The 18,164-nt window shown below is 41.6% G+C and overlaps 1 protein-coding gene across 1 annotated transcript in view; it reads right to left on the bottom strand.

Annotated features, from left to right (window-relative positions):
* STRIP2 (striatin interacting protein 2) overlaps window positions 1-18,164 on the bottom strand; it is a 90,976-nt gene that overhangs the window by 5,580 nt on the left and 67,232 nt on the right. The window contains exons 16-20 of the mRNA XM_040343247.1: window positions 12,394-12,520; window positions 8,960-9,060; window positions 6,685-6,751; window positions 3,043-3,147; window positions 629-833 (exon numbers count right to left, since the gene is read on the bottom strand). Coding sequence (XP_040199181.1) covers window positions 629-833; window positions 3,043-3,147; window positions 6,685-6,751; window positions 8,960-9,060; window positions 12,394-12,520 — 605 coding nt within the window. The remainder of the gene's footprint in view (window positions 1-628; window positions 834-3,042; window positions 3,148-6,684; window positions 6,752-8,959; window positions 9,061-12,393; window positions 12,521-18,164) is intronic.

Below are 18,164 nucleotides of genomic sequence, written 5' to 3'. Positions count from 1 at the left end.
TTCTGCATACCTTGGTTGTAATGAGTGGTTATTTGAGTTACTGTTGACTATCATCTCAAACCAGTCTGCCCATCCTCCTCTGACAAAGGCATTTTCCCCACACAACTGCTGCTCACTGGAAATGTTCTTTTTGGGACCATTCTCTGTAAACCCTAGCGATGGTTGTGCGTGAAAATCCCAGTAGATCAGCAGTTTTTGAAATGCTCAGACGAGCCTGTCTGACACCAACCACCATGACACGTTCAAAGTCACTTAAATCCCCTTTCTGATGCTCAGTTTGAACTTTAGCAAGTCAAGTTCACTACATCTAGATGCCTAAATACATGGAGTTGCTGCCATGTGATTGGCTGGTTAGCAATTTGTGTTACCGAGCAATTATTGAACAGGTGTACGTAATATAGTGGCCAGTGAGAGTATGATAGAGATATATATCTCTATCTATCAGACCAAAGTAGTGCATAAACTACATTGAGGTTGACCAGTACTCATTGGATGCATAGGAAAACAGAAAACCTTTGTCAACTTCCAATATACTGCAATGGTGTGTACATTTATGCTTGATATTAAATTCTGAAGGTACAATTCATTCACAAAGGTAAATGGATGATGTATTGTGGGTTTTACTCACCGTTGCCATAGGCCCAGTCATCATTCATTCTATGCCGCACCATTTGGTAGATAGCAGACATGGTTTTCATATTGCTCTTTCTCCACTGTCTGCCCAGGTACTTAGTCTGGAGCTTCAGCAGCCTCAGCACATATAACTGCATCATGGCCTGTTTAACCTTTAATGCTCGTTTTAAGATGGGAGCAGACTTAAACACGACCAGCATCTGTAACCAAAGAAACATATCTTGTTACACTTTAAAATACAGTAAAAGTGACAAGAAAGTTGTAGCCAATACACAAGAAATTGCATCAAAAGCCAATTTTTTTTTTTCTTACGACAAGGTATGGATGGGTAAGAACTTCTGAAAGGATTTTATTGCAGCCTGTGTCCCCTCTAAGGAGATTCACGGTCATTTTTGGTCACAGGGAGAGACAATGATGGAAAAGTCAAAATGTCACTATGCCCAGCTCTACCACCTTCCCTACATGCTACCTGGCTCTACTCTCTGGCTCGTTTCCCACTTGTAATAAAATGAGGCAGGGGTGTCCCTCCTCATTTTTGTCCTTGAATCCCAATATTAACCACTTAGGGTTGTAAAGGTAAAATTTTTTTTCTCTAAATAGCTTCCTTTACCTTAGTGCAGTCCTCCTTCACTTACCTCATCCTAATGAGGTAAGTGTACACACGGTCGTTTGTGATGAAATAAAACGACGTTTTTCATCATGAAAAAAAACAAAGTTTTTCTAACTTCATCATAAAAAACGACGTTGCCCACACACCATCGTTTTCTGAAAATGCTCTAGCAAAGCGCGGTGACGTACAACACGTACGACGGCACTCTGTTCCATTCAAGCTCCCGTCTCATAACTTGCTTCTGAGCAAGCGCGGGTTTAAAACGTCGTTTAAAATGTCGTTTTAGCCCACACACAATCATTTTTTATGACACAAAAAACGACATTTTGAAAAACGCCAAAAAATTTAAGCATGTCCGAATTTTTTTTTGGTAGTTTTTTAGAAGACAAAACCGATGTGAAGCCCACACACGATCATTTTAAATTACATTTTTAAAAACGTTTTATTTCAATCACAAAAAACGACCGTGTGTACGCGGCATTAGATTTTGCTTTTAAATGTCCTTATTTCTTCTGAAAAATCCTCACTTCCTGTTCCTCTGTCTGTAACTCCACACAGTAATGCAAGGCTTTCTCCCTGGTGTGGAGTGTCGTTTCAGCCTCAAGCTGCAACCCTACTGGCAAGACATTAGATCCCAAATGTAATTGATCATGGACACCAACTTGCCCCCTGTAGCTTTTGCTTAATGTCCTCTCAAGCCATTACTGCCAGTCAGTGTTGGCCTACCTTCTAAATGGGGCTAGGCAATTTCAACTATATCATGGCTGCAGAGGAATGGCTGGCAACATGTAAGGATCGTTACGATAAGTTGTATAGTTTCTGCGTCACATGGATTTATTACATTGGTAAAGCCCTACCGGGATCTCAAACAGCCCCATCTGACTCATCCCCTATGGCAAACACTGTCAGCACCAAGGCCATTGATCTCAAAAGAAGGTTGACTGTAAAAAGACAGATTAGACCAGATCCTCAGAGTGCTATTTTGTGACCTTCTGTCCTCCCCTTTTTCGTCTCCTTTCTCCTGCCCTCCATTCTTCACCTCTATCCCTCACATTACTTTTTCCCACTGCTATCTTTGCCTATTTCCAAGTTTTGGGGATGTTGGTTTATCTGAGGCAGTATATTATTGTAAGTAATCATATGTTATAGAGCTAGTTATTTTGCTCTTGCTGCCTTAATATGCCTTAATACCCTCCATGTAGGATGGTTAACTGGACTTTATTTTGTGTTACATGATGTGTTCTAGCTATTTAGACTGGTTTTATCCCTCTCCATTCGTTTGTTTTGTGATTTTTGCATACAAAATTATGAAAATCACAAATAAAGATTACAAAAAAAATAAAATAAACAGCATGTTGGGAAAATGTTCTAATTGAAATGCTAGCATCAGTGACAATTAAGAGGGGACTTCCCCCTCAAAAACACATAACGTATAAGGAGGTTCTGATTTGGCAACCAATTATCTAAGCTATTTAAAAAAAAAAAAAAAAAAAAAAAAAAAAAAAAGTTAAAGTTTTGCTTTCAGATGCACTTTAAAGCTTTATAGCCACAGTCCAGAGCTAAAAACACTGTGGCTGAGGAACAACCCTAGCAAACACCCATATAGATGATATGCAGTATTTTACATCATCATTTATTTCTGCGTGCAGATGGATACAATGAGCAGGTATTTTGTTGTGTTTATCAGTAGGATTTGTACATGTATAGCACATGTGCAATCATTTTACAGCTTCTTTGAATCTAGGAGGTACATCATATAAATGCTCAGCATGATATCTATCTTTTGGTTAGACACTTACCATGGTCCGGGAATGTTTCCACTTGGTGAGCTTGTTAAGGATTCTTAGTAAGTTGATGCAGGAGAAAAGATTCCTCCAACAAAATTGGTTATGGTCTCCCGACTCCTGAAAACAAAATTACAAAAAGATGTTCACACAGTCCATGTAATGTTAGAGCTGCACAGTTCTGGCTAAAATGAGAATCACAATTTTTTTGCTTAGAAGATAAATCACGATTCTCACATCTTTCACATTAAAACAAAAAATTGGGCTAACTTTACTGTTTCGTGTTTTGTTATGTTATTATTGAAGTGCATTTTTTCCCCAAAAATTGCATTTGAAAGACCGCTGGGCAAATACAGTGTGACATAAAATATTGCAGCAATTGCCATTTTATTCACTAGGGTCTCTGCTAAAATATATATAATGTTTGGGGGTTGTAAATGATGAAAATAAAATTAACTTTTTTTGACATATTATAGGAATGTCTAATCTGCAATTTGATGCCTTTTGGAGATTTTTCCATCTTTCCTTGGCTTCGTTATGCACATTAATACAAATTTTTACCTGGGGTGCCCAAACTTTCGATCCCCACTGTATATGACATGGTGGTGCCAAAGAGGTATACAAATCCATCTTGCAGAGAATTCACAAAGATGTCTGCCATCACACCACAACCCAACGACACCTCAAAGCAGATAATTTCCTCTACATCACTTTCCCTTTAAGCATTTCCCACTACAATCATAAATGCCATCGTCTCGTTAATAAGCATTTCTCCACGATCAACAAATGTGTGTACGAGCACTTACAGATCATTTTTGTCCATGTAATCATTTTGTTTACAAGTTCATAGACTATTAATGGTCCTCTTTTATTGCCTTCTACTGTGCCAAACAACCCACTATGAATACAGCAGGTCAAACAAGTCTTTCCCCAATTCCAACACCAAGATACAATTTAGTATTGTAGTTTGAATATTGTAAGTTCTTAATCACACTACTTTCCTGAATCTCCTTAAAGCGATTGCACACACACACACACACACACACACACACACATATATATACACACAACATTTTTTACAAACATGTTATACTTACCTGCTCAGTGCAGAGAATTTGCACAGAGCAGCCCGGATCCTCCTCTTCTTGGGTACCTCCCTCCTGTCAAGTGCCCCCACTCAAGCAGCTTGCTATGGGGCACCCGTCCATTAAGACATGGAGCCGCTGCCTGGCCCCCTCTCTCATGATTGGAGAACTCACTTTTATTGACAGCAGAGGGAGCCAATGGCTGTATTTCAGCCAATAAGGAGGGAGAGTCTCGGACAGCCAAGACACTCGTGGACATCGCTGGACAGAGATGGGACTCAGGTAAGTATTAGTGGGGCCGAGGAGGGCTTCTGATGCACACTGAGGGATTTTTATCTTAATGCAAAGAATGCATCAAGAGAAAAAAACCCCTTCTGACTTTACAACCCCTTTAAGTTTGGATAAATGCAAACCTTTGCTCTGCAACCACACCGGTCTCTTTTTCCCCACAGGTCACCACATCTCCCGACCGTCTCTCATACTGCTTTATCGCTTTGGAAATCTATTCTATGGGGGAGATTTACTAAAACCGGAGCGTGCAAAATCTGGTTCAGTCCTGCATAGAAATCTCTCTCTCTCCCTCTCATAACACAACAGTATATAAGTGACGTGCAAAATAAAAAAATTACTGGCAGTGGAGTGGGTGAAGACGTTTCACAATACAGTAACAGTTTTCCTGCAAGGTCAGCCTTGCACAGACGACTGACTGCAGTACACCAAAATGACCACTTGATGTCAGCATAATGCAGCCGATTGCAACATTCTGCTTTTGAACTGGGAGGAACACCATGTTATTAGGTTGGCCATAGACTAATATTTTTCTTTTGATCAGCGGGTGTGGGCTGATAAAAAAAAAAAAAAAATGTACTATCTGCACAAGCGAGGTGGACGGAGGAAATCAGCTGCTATCAGAATACACTGATCAGCAATTGGCTGCAGACAAATGACTGAGAAATGTTTTCCAACATTCCCCTTTGACAGAAGTCAATCGTTCTATCAAGAGACTGGCCATACAAGGATTGAAATGTGTCTGGCTCCAGCGGAATCAGACAAATTTCAATCCATCTATGGCCAATTATTGGGTTTCAAGTGAATTTACCGCTTGTGTAGAATTATAGTTATATCTGTACTTATATTTACTGCACTGTGTATGGTACAGTCACCAACCCAGATAAAGTGTGTGGCCGTTGCCCAGTTCCTACAAATCACGTGACCCGAGTCGTGTCTATGACATCTATGCCATACAAGACAAGCACAGGTTAAAAAAAAAAAAAGGAAAAGAAGAAGTAGTGGAAGATTTCTGGCATAGATCAGATCGTTGATCATACCTTACCCTCAGAAAGTTAATCATTGTCTCCCATATCTTTCTAAGCAATAAGAGAACTATCTGCCATAGATTGCTAGCCATATTTTACGTCAAATACTCAGAAGATAAGATAATTAAAGAAATCTTAAAAAAGGTCACCTGACACAGATAGCACTTGCAGCTCCCTGCATCTCCAGATAATATTCATTAAGAAAAAAAAAGTGCCTAGGTCACATCTCTAATCCATCACCTACATTTCAGATCAGATGATATCAGCTTTTTAAGTCGCAACCCAAGCACAACACACCACTGCCAAATATTTTTAAGCAGATACCGTAAGAGTTATAGGCACAACGGCCACTTCCCTGTTTTTTAAATATATATATAAATGTTTATGGAAAGTATGGCTTATTTAAAAAAAGAAGCAGAGCTGCACGATTAATAGTTAAAAAAAATAAAAATAATAATCGTCATCTCGATTCAACCACCCTCACGATGCTCATCAGCCATTTCCATGATTCTATGTAAACCATGCAAAGCCGAGCTGTCAAAAACAAAAAAGCCGACAAATGTTTATCAACAGTCCTCAGTGCTTAGTGATAGAGAAGAGATACAATTTATTTTTTAGTTATTTTTTGATCAAAGGCATGAACTTTGGTCTGTAAAATAGGTCAGTTTAACCACTTGAAAAGACTAAACCTTTTTCTGACACTAAAACTCAGTATTTTTTTGCTAGAAAATCACTTAGAACCCCCAAAAACATATAATTATATATATATATATATATATATATATATATATATATATATATATATATATATATATATATATATATATATATATACATACACAGACATATATATATATATACACACATACATACATACATACATACACACACACACACACATAACATTTTAGCAGAGACCCAAGAGAATAAAATGGTGGGCGTTGTAATATTTTTTGTCACACTGTATTTGCTCAGCGGTCTTTCAAACACAATTTTGTGGGAAAAAATACACTTCAATGAATTAAACAAAAAAAATAAAAAAAACAAAACCGTAAAGTTAGCCAATTTTTTTTTGTATAAATGTGAAAGATGTTACGGCACAAGAATCGTGATCTTTATTCCAAGCAAAAAAAATAAAAAATAGGATTCTCATTGTATGCAGTATCGTACAGCTCTGGCATACACTGTAGCCTAAATGAATGAAAGGTAGCCCCTATACTAGGGCTGAAATATACTGAAATCTACAAATTTCTTACCAGACTTTCAGCAGTCAGCTCTGGCAATTCATGGACGACACAGGATGGAAAGTCAAGAAGACAGATGCTAAAGGAAGACCAGAGATTCAAGTAAGACATGGAATAAATCTAAACTATAAATAAGACACATATGTCAAGAGATTTTACCATGCCCTAATCTATCCAAAACTAAAAAGAAAATGGGTTGGATACACCATCATTACAAAAGACACAGATTGTAATAGGAGCACTTCTGCCTAGCAGCAATAGGGTCATAGGTTCGAACGCCAACGACGGAACTACCTTGCATGTTCTCCCTGTGCCTGCATGGGTTTCCTCCCACACCCCAAAGACATGTTGGTAGATTAATGTGGTTCTAAATGCATGAAGGTAAAAAAAAAAAAAAAACTTGCTTATCAAAAGTATGATGCCGATTTAAGGCAGAAGGTAGGGACTGGTCATCTGATAGCCTGACAGTAGATGGTGAAATATGGCAGTCTATTTTAGAACAGGTCCCATTTATCTCAATATCCCCCACTCAGCGTTTGTCACAATTTTTTGTTACTTATCGGGTTCATAGAACCCCCCTCAAGCTGTTTAAAATGGCATTGTAGAGAGTACCCAGACTGTCCCAGATGTGGGGGTACTCCAGCTGACCATCTGCATATGTTCTGGAGGGGCCCTAAGCTTGTAAGATATTGGAACAAAATAATATTAGGTATTAATCAAGCTTTTCAAAATGACCCTCTGACTTGTGTTCTAGAGTTTCTTGATGAAGAACTATTTACACCCCATGTTCGTATTACTCGCCTGTCGTATTTGGCACGTAAATTAAATGGATAGCCCCAGTGGAAGGAATCATGCTCCATCATTGGTTTCAGTCGAAGGAATAGTGTCCCATCTTTGGTTTCAGTGGGGGGGATAAAGTGCCCCATCTTTGATGTCAGAGGGAGGAATAGTGCCCCCATCATTCATGTAAGAGGGAGAAATCGTGACCCATCATTGGTGTCAGTGAAAAGAATTGTGCCCTATCATTGTGTCAGTAGGAGAAATAAGGTCTTGTATCCATGAGAAGATTAGTGCCCCAAGGGCCAGAAAAAGAAACCAAAGCGCCACATCCAGCCCCCGGACCACAGTTTGAAGACCATCGCATTAGTAGGTGGTCATATAAATCTGGTGAGTTCTCGGTGTTGGTGGTTGAGAATCACTGTAGCACTGCGTTATTCGTCTACATCAGGGATCCTCAAACTACGCCCCTCCAGCTGTTGTCGAACTACACATCCCATGAGGCATTGTAACACACTGACATTCACAGACATAACTAGGCATGATGGGAATTGTAGTTCCTGAACAACTGGAGTGCCGTAGTTTGAAGACCAATGGTCTACATGTATTCAAGAAGTGAACACGAGAGCACTTTTATGGGATCCACGATACGAACACTGTATTAAGGGCATAGAGCCTGAATTTGTCGGAGATATCTGCATCGTTTGTGGAATTTTATTAAATGGACACTTTATTTTTGCAATATTATACAAGCTATTTTTTATTGAACGCATATAGATTTTTTATACACTGACCAACAGCACTGTATAGAGTTGATTAAAATATGTTCTAATGCCGCGTACACACCATCACTTTATGTGATGAAAAAAAAATGAAGTTTTTAAAAACGTCACTTTAATTGACCGTGTGTGGGGGAAAACATCGTTTTATGTCTTGTAAAAAACGACCAAATAAAATTGAAGCATGCTTCAATTTTATGTGTCGTTTTTCAAAACGTCGTTTTTTACTTCACAGAAATTGACCGTGTGTAGCAAAAACGTAGTTTAAAACAACGTTTTTTCATCCACGCATGCCCAGAAGCTACTTATGAAGCGAGCTTCAATGGAAAAAGTGGTGAGAACGTAACCTCGCTTTGCTAGAACATTGTGAGAAAAACGATGGTGTGTAGGCAACTTCGTCTTTGAAAATTGAAGTTTCAAAAACGTCATTTTTTACTTCACAGAAAATGTCGTTTTTTTTCATCACATAAAGTGATGGTGTGTACGGGGCATTAGTGTTCATATTGAATTTTGGACACAGCAGCTTTGGTCATTTTTATAGATCCAAACACTGGTGGATGGTATTAAGAGTACACAGAACCATATGTCACTTAAAACGTTGAATTAAATTTGGATAAAAGACCCAACACCGTCGCTCAGCGGCAAATCGTGTTACAACTCAGACAGTATGTTATTCAAGTCACTAAATAAGATCTTGGTAAAAACAAAATTGATAAAAATTCTGCTCTCACCTGTTCTTGGCACAGATGTAGGACATAATGTTCTGGTTGAAGAATTTCAGGATCAGAGGGATGCAGTTAGCAAACACCAGGTGCTGGGAGACGTATTCAAACTACAAAAACAGAAGGAAGGATAGCTGAGCAAGGCTATGTACTGCTGGGCAACACACAGACAGAAGGATTTAAAGTGAAACGACTTCAAAAATTATCCAGAGGATTTCTTATAAAGAAACTTTATTTTTATTTTTGACAAATGAATTTCCAAAGTCTAACAGTTGTAGTCTTATCACCTTGTAAATGACATTGCTCCGTGAAACGAGGTACATTAACAAAAAAGACCACTCAAAGTGCTAAATGCCAGAGCATCTCTCCTGCTTTTTGCATACATCAAGGCAATGTACATTTACTGTATATGTATATACACATTCTTTCCTGTGTTACATGTTAACATGGACTATAGCTAGTAACCGCTGTGGAACCTCTTCCTTTGTTGCGGTTGTATTATCCTTCTGCAGTGTGAACAGGGGTAAACTGAATATTCATTATTGCAGAAGAGCAGCAGCCATCAATAAAGGGTTAGTTCACTTTCAGGCCTCATGTACAATGGACATTTTTGCAGCTGCCTCTAAACTTCCCTGCATGTTAGTCCATGCACCCATAATTTTTTATCAGCATTTACTGGCAGAAAAAAAAAAAAAACACTGCCAGTGTGCAGGAGCAGCACAGTTTTGGCATAAAAAAAAAAAAAACGTTTGACGCTTGTAATTGCTTATAAATGAGCATCGTTTAGCCCTTGAGCGTTAATTTATTTCAATTGCCAGAATTATGATTCTGGCCAATTAAATTAACACCCAGGCAATTGACACCTGTAAATGCGCCTAAACCAGGGGTCTCAAACTGGCGGCCCTCCAGCTGTTGTGAAACTACAAGTCCCATCATGCTTCTGCCTGTGGGAGTCATGCTTGTAACTGTCAGCCTTGCAATGCCTCATGGGACTTGTAGTTTCGCAACATCTGGAGGGCCGCCAGTTTGAGACCCCCGGCCTAAACGCTTGAAAAGGCGTTAACAAGTGTCAGGATTTTTTCTGCAAAAATGCTGCTTTCAGGAGGAAAGGCTTCAAGGAGAATTTTCAAAATGTCCTGTGTGTATGAGGCCTTGCCAAAAAAAAAACTGCCTATGCAGATAAGGGGTGTCTGTCGATAAAAAAAAAAAAATTGTGCAGCTTTGACCAAAGTTAAAATAAAAATCCCCTTACTATAGGTGAGGGTGAATGGTAACAGCTGGATCCCACTTACCAATGTCCTGGGAGTTTTCAGGGCAGGTCTCATGGGATACATAAAATGGTCTACACCTACAGAAGGGATATTCTTTACATTTTGCTTAAAAGCTGCACAGATGTTTTGATCTACAGACATCCCTTATCTGCATAGTTTTTGGTAAAAGGTGAATTAACCTTTTTGGAGACCACTTTGCTTATCTATGGGGTCTCTAAAGTGCAGGGGCAGCCATCTTGGATGGGTCTGGAAAACGGCGATTGGCTGATGTGATGTGGAAGGGGGTGGTGAACTGGGCTGCTAAAAAGACTAAACTCTGTTGTGTCATCAGCCTGCAGAGTGCATGGAGGAATCCACTGTGGCAACCATGTGATGCTAACACAATTTTCCTGTGCTGAGCAGCTGAGAGAGGGCACCACAAGAATGTAGTGTAGGGGGAACAGTGGTGTGTGGCCAGAGTCTGTTGGAGTTATCTGATGTTGTGCTGCCCTGGAGAAGACAGTTGATCAGAGATTGCTGCCGACATACTTTGTGCAATGATACATGTGATGGTATTGTTCTAGAAGCAAGCAGGTGTGTGAAAAAGGAACCAACCTGCTGCTGGATGAATGGATCCCTGTCATAGCTGACCACAATTGGGTGAGAACTCAGAAGCAAACAAACTAAGAACCTTCTCACTGGAAGGGCATTATTTGAGTGCCTGGTGAGATCAGACTGTACTAAAGAGCACTCCCATCACTTGTAATGAAGGAAAAGAGGGACTGTCTAAGTGGGATTAAAAGAGAGATCATCAGCAACTTCAATCCCTGTCTGACTTGAACTGGGACTTACTGAATCAGTGTAAGTGTCCAAAGACCCAGAAAAGGGTGCCCTAGGACTGGTAAGAGACTAATCTCATACAAGTTAATCTGTTTTCTTCTAGGAATTGTTGAGCTTTCTTCAAGGGCCCCAACTTTGCCAGCCAATGCTTTGGGCCACTAGGATAAAACTGGGACTGTTCTAGTTAGGACTCTTTATACTGTTGCTAGGTAAATGCAGTTCAGTACTGTGCGCAAGTCAGAATACGGCAGGTGTTTAACCAGATCTCTCAGAGTAACATTATTACCTTAATGATTGTTAATGATTGTTAGTGCAAGTACACTTGCTAATCATTTCTTTAAAGCTACACTTGATTCTTTGAAATACCTCAAAAGGGTGTTTGGTAAGGCTGCCCATATGTTATACAATCTTCCTTTAGATTTACCAAAACATATAATATGGAGGTCAAACCTAAATAATTTCAATTTGTAGGCAGTCAGGCATGCCCTTGCACTACATAGTTTGAGGCAGAAATGTAACTAGAATCTTCAGGGCCCTGGTGCAAAAAAGACATGAAGGGCCCTCCGACCCACTGGTCCTGAAGCCCTTCCCTCTGTGCCCAGGCCCCTTTACTCCCACCGTGGAGCCCTTTATTATGACCTTGCAGTGGGTCTCTTTCACAAATTCTGCAACAGGCCGTCTTGGAGAACAAATGGTGGTGGAACGCCAGGGCTTGGAAACAAGAGCGATATTTAAGACCAAGGTAGTAACACCACCGAGTGACATACTCTGCAGTGTCATGGGATGGGTGGAATGCCCTGCACACAGATATAAAAAACACACCTTTCATAAAATCAGCAGTACAGCATCTGATGCACAATAGGGAGTTTGATCTGACAGCCTCTCTCTACAAGCCACATGGGCCCCCTTGAGCAGGGGCCTCATTGCGACCTCTGTAGCTACGCCACTGGTTTAAGGTAAATCTAAAGAAATTAAAAACAAGACATTTGTATAATGTATGGCCAGCTTTAGTGCTGGGTGAGCGAGGGGTGTCATCTTCAGGTGTGCAAAGAAATTACAAAACAATTCAGCGGCTCCTACGGGGGTAGCACTTCATACATATGTGGAGTAAACATTACACACAATTGCAGACTCTTGCCATCAACTAGTGATGTAAATTAATTGAGTGTATGATTCTGTGAGCGCCTTTCCCTTAAAAATAATGAGGTTTCTAGCATGTGCAAAAAAAACGAGCATTTTATATTATACTTCTAAAACCGAATTAAATGAAAAATAGGCAATGCTATGGTTTGTAATGGGGAGAAGTAGAAAAGAGAAATTTGTATTGCTTTCACACATTTCTGGGCGCTATACCTGGTAAATGTGGTTGAGCTTGAAGTGTTTGAGCATCAGTACCAGCAGCACTGATACACTCTTCACAATGATCTCTTTGTGGCGGTTCACGTCGATCCCCAGTTTCATGCTTTGCAGCACAGTGACCCTAGGGGATGAAAATATAAAGTGAAAGCAGCCAACATGAAAATATAGGAAACACAAATGTCCACCCCCCAACAAAGGGTGTACAAATTATGATTGTATTTAAAATTTTACTAAACCCACAACAGTACAATCAGTCTGTATATGCAGTAAAGCATGTTTGTTATACTCACTTTCTTGGGGGAGTGCATGTGATCAGCACAGGCCAATCAGCATTGTTCAGACAAAGGGTCAGGGGTCCTGCAGCCTTTAGAGCAGTCAGAATACAGCTGACAAGGCTTAGCTGGATAATCAGTCAGTGTCAGTTCAGTGAGGGAGTAGGACGCTTCCCGACGAGTCTGCTCTCTCCAGGGACCAGACAGATAGCCAGCTAGACACCGCAGACAGGCAGGCACCTACAATCTTTGCTGCATGAATCAACTTGCAGCCCATAGGACCGGCTCCTTCCTTCCCTTCGTGGGCCCCTCTCTTCAGGCAAGACCCCGTCTTTCAGGGCCATCTTTCCACCCCCAGGAATCACTAGTGACCGTCCTTTTCAGGACAGCCACTCCAGCGATCCAAATTGCGGCTGTTTACCTTCTCTTAGAGCCGCATGCACCCCAATCAGTCACCCATAATCACCCCGGCCATCCGCCGCGCATAGCAGCGCTTTTTTTCTGGCGATCTGCGGCTCTTTCCCGCATCCGCGCCAGACCAGGCCTTATTTGCGGCCGCCGCAATTAGGAAAGACCGCGGCTTCAGCCGCGGCCTAGCGGCGCGCCGCAAAAAGGAGCACTGACAGCCTGAAAATTTTCCTGGAATTGTCAGGGATCACCCCCCTATCCCTGGAGGATCCCATCCTCCCCTGGATTAACAACCAGCTCATACCCACCAAGCCAAACGGCCCCCAAACCTGAGGCCTGTGGCCCGGTCGGCGGCCATCTTGGTACTCCTCAGCTACAGTGACACCCTTCTTCCCCCCCCATTCCAAACAGTACTTGATCCAGGGTTTCGTCCGATCGCCTTTCAGGGATCAGGAAGGAATTTTTTTCCCTGCGGCAGCAAATTGGCTTAGCACTGCCAGGGTTTTTTTTGCCTTCCTCTGGACCAAGGCCGAGCGAGAGGATTCAGCGAATCTTCCCTCTATTGCAATTAATCCCCCCCCCCCCCGGTGACTGGCAACAATGGTTAAACTGCGATACTCTGCAGAAACGATTTGTGGTCTAAGAACAATTCGCAACAGTATTACCAGCCGTCACCAAAAAGGCCTTAAAAATAGACCAACTTTTGAGATTCGATCAACCATCAAAAATTTCAACCATTTAACCCAGCTCAAGCACATATCATGTGCTTTGATCAACACAAGATCGGCAGTAAAACACCGATCAGAAATCCACGATTTCTTACTACAAAACGATCTAGACTGCCTCTTTATCACAGAAAGCTGGCTTTCAGACGACTGCAACACCATTCTTGGAGAATTAGTGCCAGAAAATTATCGAATTATAACGGAAAACAGAATAGGGCAAAGAGGAGGAGGCCTGGCGGTGATCCATAAGTTTCATATTGCAATCACTAAGCCGGTCCTTCAAAATCCTCTTCCATTTATGGAAACCCTTACTCTTCAACTTTAAACTAACCCAAAGGAGACTGTTCACATTCTCCTCTGCTATAGGCCACCTGGGCCAAAATCGCAGCTTCTACCATCATTAACGGAGTTTATATCCACTTATACCCTTAACAGCAAACATCTTTTGCTGCTCGGGGACTTCAATCTGTGGGCCAACTCCTCACAGGATCCCATTGCGGATGCCTGCATCGATCACCTGGAAGGATTAGGACTACAGCAACTTATATGCGGACCCACGCATGCTTCAGGTCACACACTCGACCTAATTTTCAGACAAAATCTGAAAATAAACATTTTGGGAAATGAACCTTTGCCATGGACAGACCACCATGCAATTAGTTTCATAATTTCCAAAATTCCACCAGTTATAAAAGCACCCAAGCCGGTGACAATACACTGGGCTAGATCTCAGAAGAAGCTCCATTCGGAACTCTTCAAATCTACCTTGGGAAACCGAATCGAAACTATTCATCCTCAGTTAACAGCCTCAGATACACTGGATGCCATAAATGCAGCTCTGCTACAATCAGCCGACTTAGTAGCACCGAAACGCAAAGTCCGCATCCGGAAAAAAAAGTCCGGCTGGTTCAACAACCAGCTGTCCCTACTGAAGCAAGAGCGCAGAAGCCGCCTGGAAAAGAAGCCCTTCAGAAGATCACCTCATCATCTACAAGGCAATAACAACACAATATCATAAAGAAATCTTCAAAGCCAAGAAACATCATTTTTCTATGACGATTAACAGCGCCATGAACCGCCCCCGAGAACTATTCAAGATGGTCACCCAGACCATGAATCCGGGATGTCTTGAAGTCCCCAATTCAGACACCCAAGAGTTCTGTAATGAACTATCGGATTTCTTCATCGACAAAATCGAAAGAATCCGGGTAAGTATTCTGCAAAATAATACCCCCCTCAGCCCCCTCTTCAATCAACTACAAAACACCAACAGAAACCTTCTACAATCAACTAAGTTCACTCTGGAACCCATCTCCATCGATACCACCAAAAATATCATTGGTGCGTTGCGGAACAGCACAGCACCCAATGACATCATTCCCACCAAGCTGCTGAAGGAATGCGCTGACATTCTGGCGTCTTCCATCACACAGCTTATAAATCAGTCATTTAAGGAAGGCATAGTGCCATCCCTGCTGAAAGAGGGCACAATCCAGCCCATCTTGAAAAAACCTAACTTGGATCCCAAGGACCCAACTCACAGCCGCCCCATAACAGGCCTAAATATTCTCTCCAAGATAATGGAGAAAATAGTGGTACAACAGCTGCAACAGCATCTGGATACCCACAATATACTCGATCCATTTCAATCAGGTTTCCGTCCCGGACACGGGACAGAAACGGCCTTACTCAAAATATGGGACGATGCCCTCGAGGCCGCAGACGAGGGAGAATCCTGTCTCCTGGTTCTGCTGGACCTAAGCGCAGCCTTTGACACAGTAGACCACAAAATGTTACTGATGCGACTGGCCGAGGTAGCCAGAATCGCAGAAGGTGATTAACCATGGTTTTCCTCCTTTCTTGAAAACCGATCACAGTGAAACTGGGATCTTTCACGTCGGAAAAACGCACGGTGCCATGTGGAGTCCCCCAAGGATCCCCCCTGTCACCGGTACTGTTCAACATCTATCTTCGCCCTCTCTTTGATATCAGTAGCCAAGAACTACTTTATCACTCTTATGCAGACGATACACAATTGTATTTTCGCATCTGCAACAAAAAGGATCATCATCTCAGTTTAGAGAAATGTCTCTCTTCGATAGAAAACTGGATGACTAAGAGTTATCCTAAACTCAACAGTGCCAAAACAGAACTTCTTATGTTTCACGCCAGCCGAAAGAGTCAACTGGCAACAACCTGGACACCGCCGCCCATTCTGGGCCAAATCATCACCCCTAGCTCCAAAGTCAAAAGTCTAGGAGTCATTTTTGACGCCTTCATGACAATGGACGCACAAATAGGGTCAGTAGTCAGCGGATCGCACCATTTGTTGCGCCTACTACGCAGACTTATTCCATTTTCCCCAAAGAAGACGTAGCAGTCGTGGTGGGAACAATCGTGAATTCCAGACTGGACTATGCAAATGCCCTTTACCTCGGGCTCCCAAAGTACCAAATCGCTCGTCTGCAAGTCGTACAGAATACGGCCGCCAGACTGGTGACTGGGAAAAGGACATGGGAATCAATCTCACCTTCGCTGAGAACCCTTCACTGGTTGCCAGTAAAAGACAGAATTGTATTTAAAGCACTCTGCCTGACACATAAGTGCATCCATGGGAAGGCGCCGCAATATCTTTGCGACAAGATAGAACCTCACAATTCTAATCGCGTTCTGCGATCCACTGACCAAAATCTGGTCAAGGTGCCAAAAACCAAATACAAGTCCAAAGGAGAAAGAAGGTTTGCTTTTCAAGGTCCGAGACTATGGAACGCTTTACCAACCAGCGTTCGGTTGGAGGAAAACCACCTGACTTTCAGAAGACAGATTAAAACTCTGCTCTTTTGATGTCATGAGACACGAAACATCAAGCGCCCAGAGGCGATTCAGTTCGCATGTGCCGCGCTATATAAGTTTTTCATTCATTCATTCATTCATTCAGAATGAAAACTTCTACAATGTTTAACTAGACACGGATAAAAGTCACAAGACTGCTATATACTGCTGATGAAAAAAAAAAGAAGGTATTTGGCAGTTTAACTGTTGCATTTCAATGTTGTGTGTACTGTGAGAGACCAGATATAGTGAATGCAGGGTGCTGGGTTTAGTAACACTTTAAAATAGTTCCAATATTTAATGTAAAATGTGTAACATCACTACATCTACTGCCACAGTATAGGTTACCAATTTCACTGCACAAAGCACATACTTTAAGCAGAGCTTAAGGACTTGTTCCATTGAACAATTACTTGCTCATGTGGATGACCGCCATTTTTTGAAGTAAAAAAAAAATTAAATAATTAAAAACTCCACCCACCAGTCAATGATTATTTAAAAATTGCCAGTAATAGGTTGTTGCTCGTTTTGCACAATTTTAATCTCATCCTGCACCTGACTGCTGAAATATACACCATTACCTGGCCTTAAAGTTCCGGGGAGTAAGCACGTGTCTACCCATTTATACACACCCTTTACTGACATTAACGATCATGTCAGTGACACTACTACATTCTCTGTCTGGGAGCCAGAAGCTGCAGTTTACAGTGGATGACACTCATTTCATAAAGCAGTATTCACTAAATGCTGCTCAAAAAATCTGTCTCAACTGTGTGATCATCAAACACACACCATTTCTGTACCGTCATGGAAAAAATATAAAAAAAAACAGCTTTCTAACCATCATGTTTCCGGTTTCAAAGGCCTTTGGTCATAAAGTGGTACAGTTGACAAGATTTTTTTTTTTTTTTTAACAAATGCTTTTATTGAGCAAAAAAAAAAAAATAAATACATACATGTTGTCACGATAGACATTAAGCGGCATCTTTCGCAATACGTATACAGCATCATCTCCTATCAGTGTATGCATAGTTGTGAATCTGATGTATCAGTACCATTTACAGTTGGTCGCATCAAACAGTAAACATGGTGCGTTGCGGCCACTCCAATCCCCCGGTACTCATCGGCCCCAGAGACTACCCAGGGGCCTGAGGGCGAGACCAGGAGTCGCCCCTCTTATATGCAGGTTTTTTAGGCCATTTGTCCCATATCTTGTTATATTTTGATGGGTAGCCCCTATGGCAGTGGTTCTCAACCTTTCTAGTGCCGTGACCCCTTGATAAAAATTTCCCAAGTTGTGGGACCCCTAACAGTAAAATTATTTGCATAGCGTGGGTTGTCGGGACCCAAGGCAAGACAAGTACTTTGCGCCCCTAACCCACGGACATTTAGCGCTCCCTGAGACCCTTCCACTTGTACAGTATTAAAACCCTGTATGGTACATTTTAGGATATACCACTCTCTTTGTTCTCCTTTCTTTCCCTTTCATCTCTCGTTATGCAAATTTCTTGTCTCCCCCTCCCCCCCA

The sequence above is a fragment of the Rana temporaria genome, chromosome 3 (genome assembly GCF_905171775.1).
Source record: "Rana temporaria chromosome 3, aRanTem1.1, whole genome shotgun sequence".
In the NCBI taxonomy this organism is placed as follows: Eukaryota; Metazoa; Chordata; class Amphibia; order Anura; family Ranidae; genus Rana; species Rana temporaria.
Note: the sequence above shows the minus strand (reverse complement) of the source record. Positions and strands in the feature narration are given on the sequence as shown.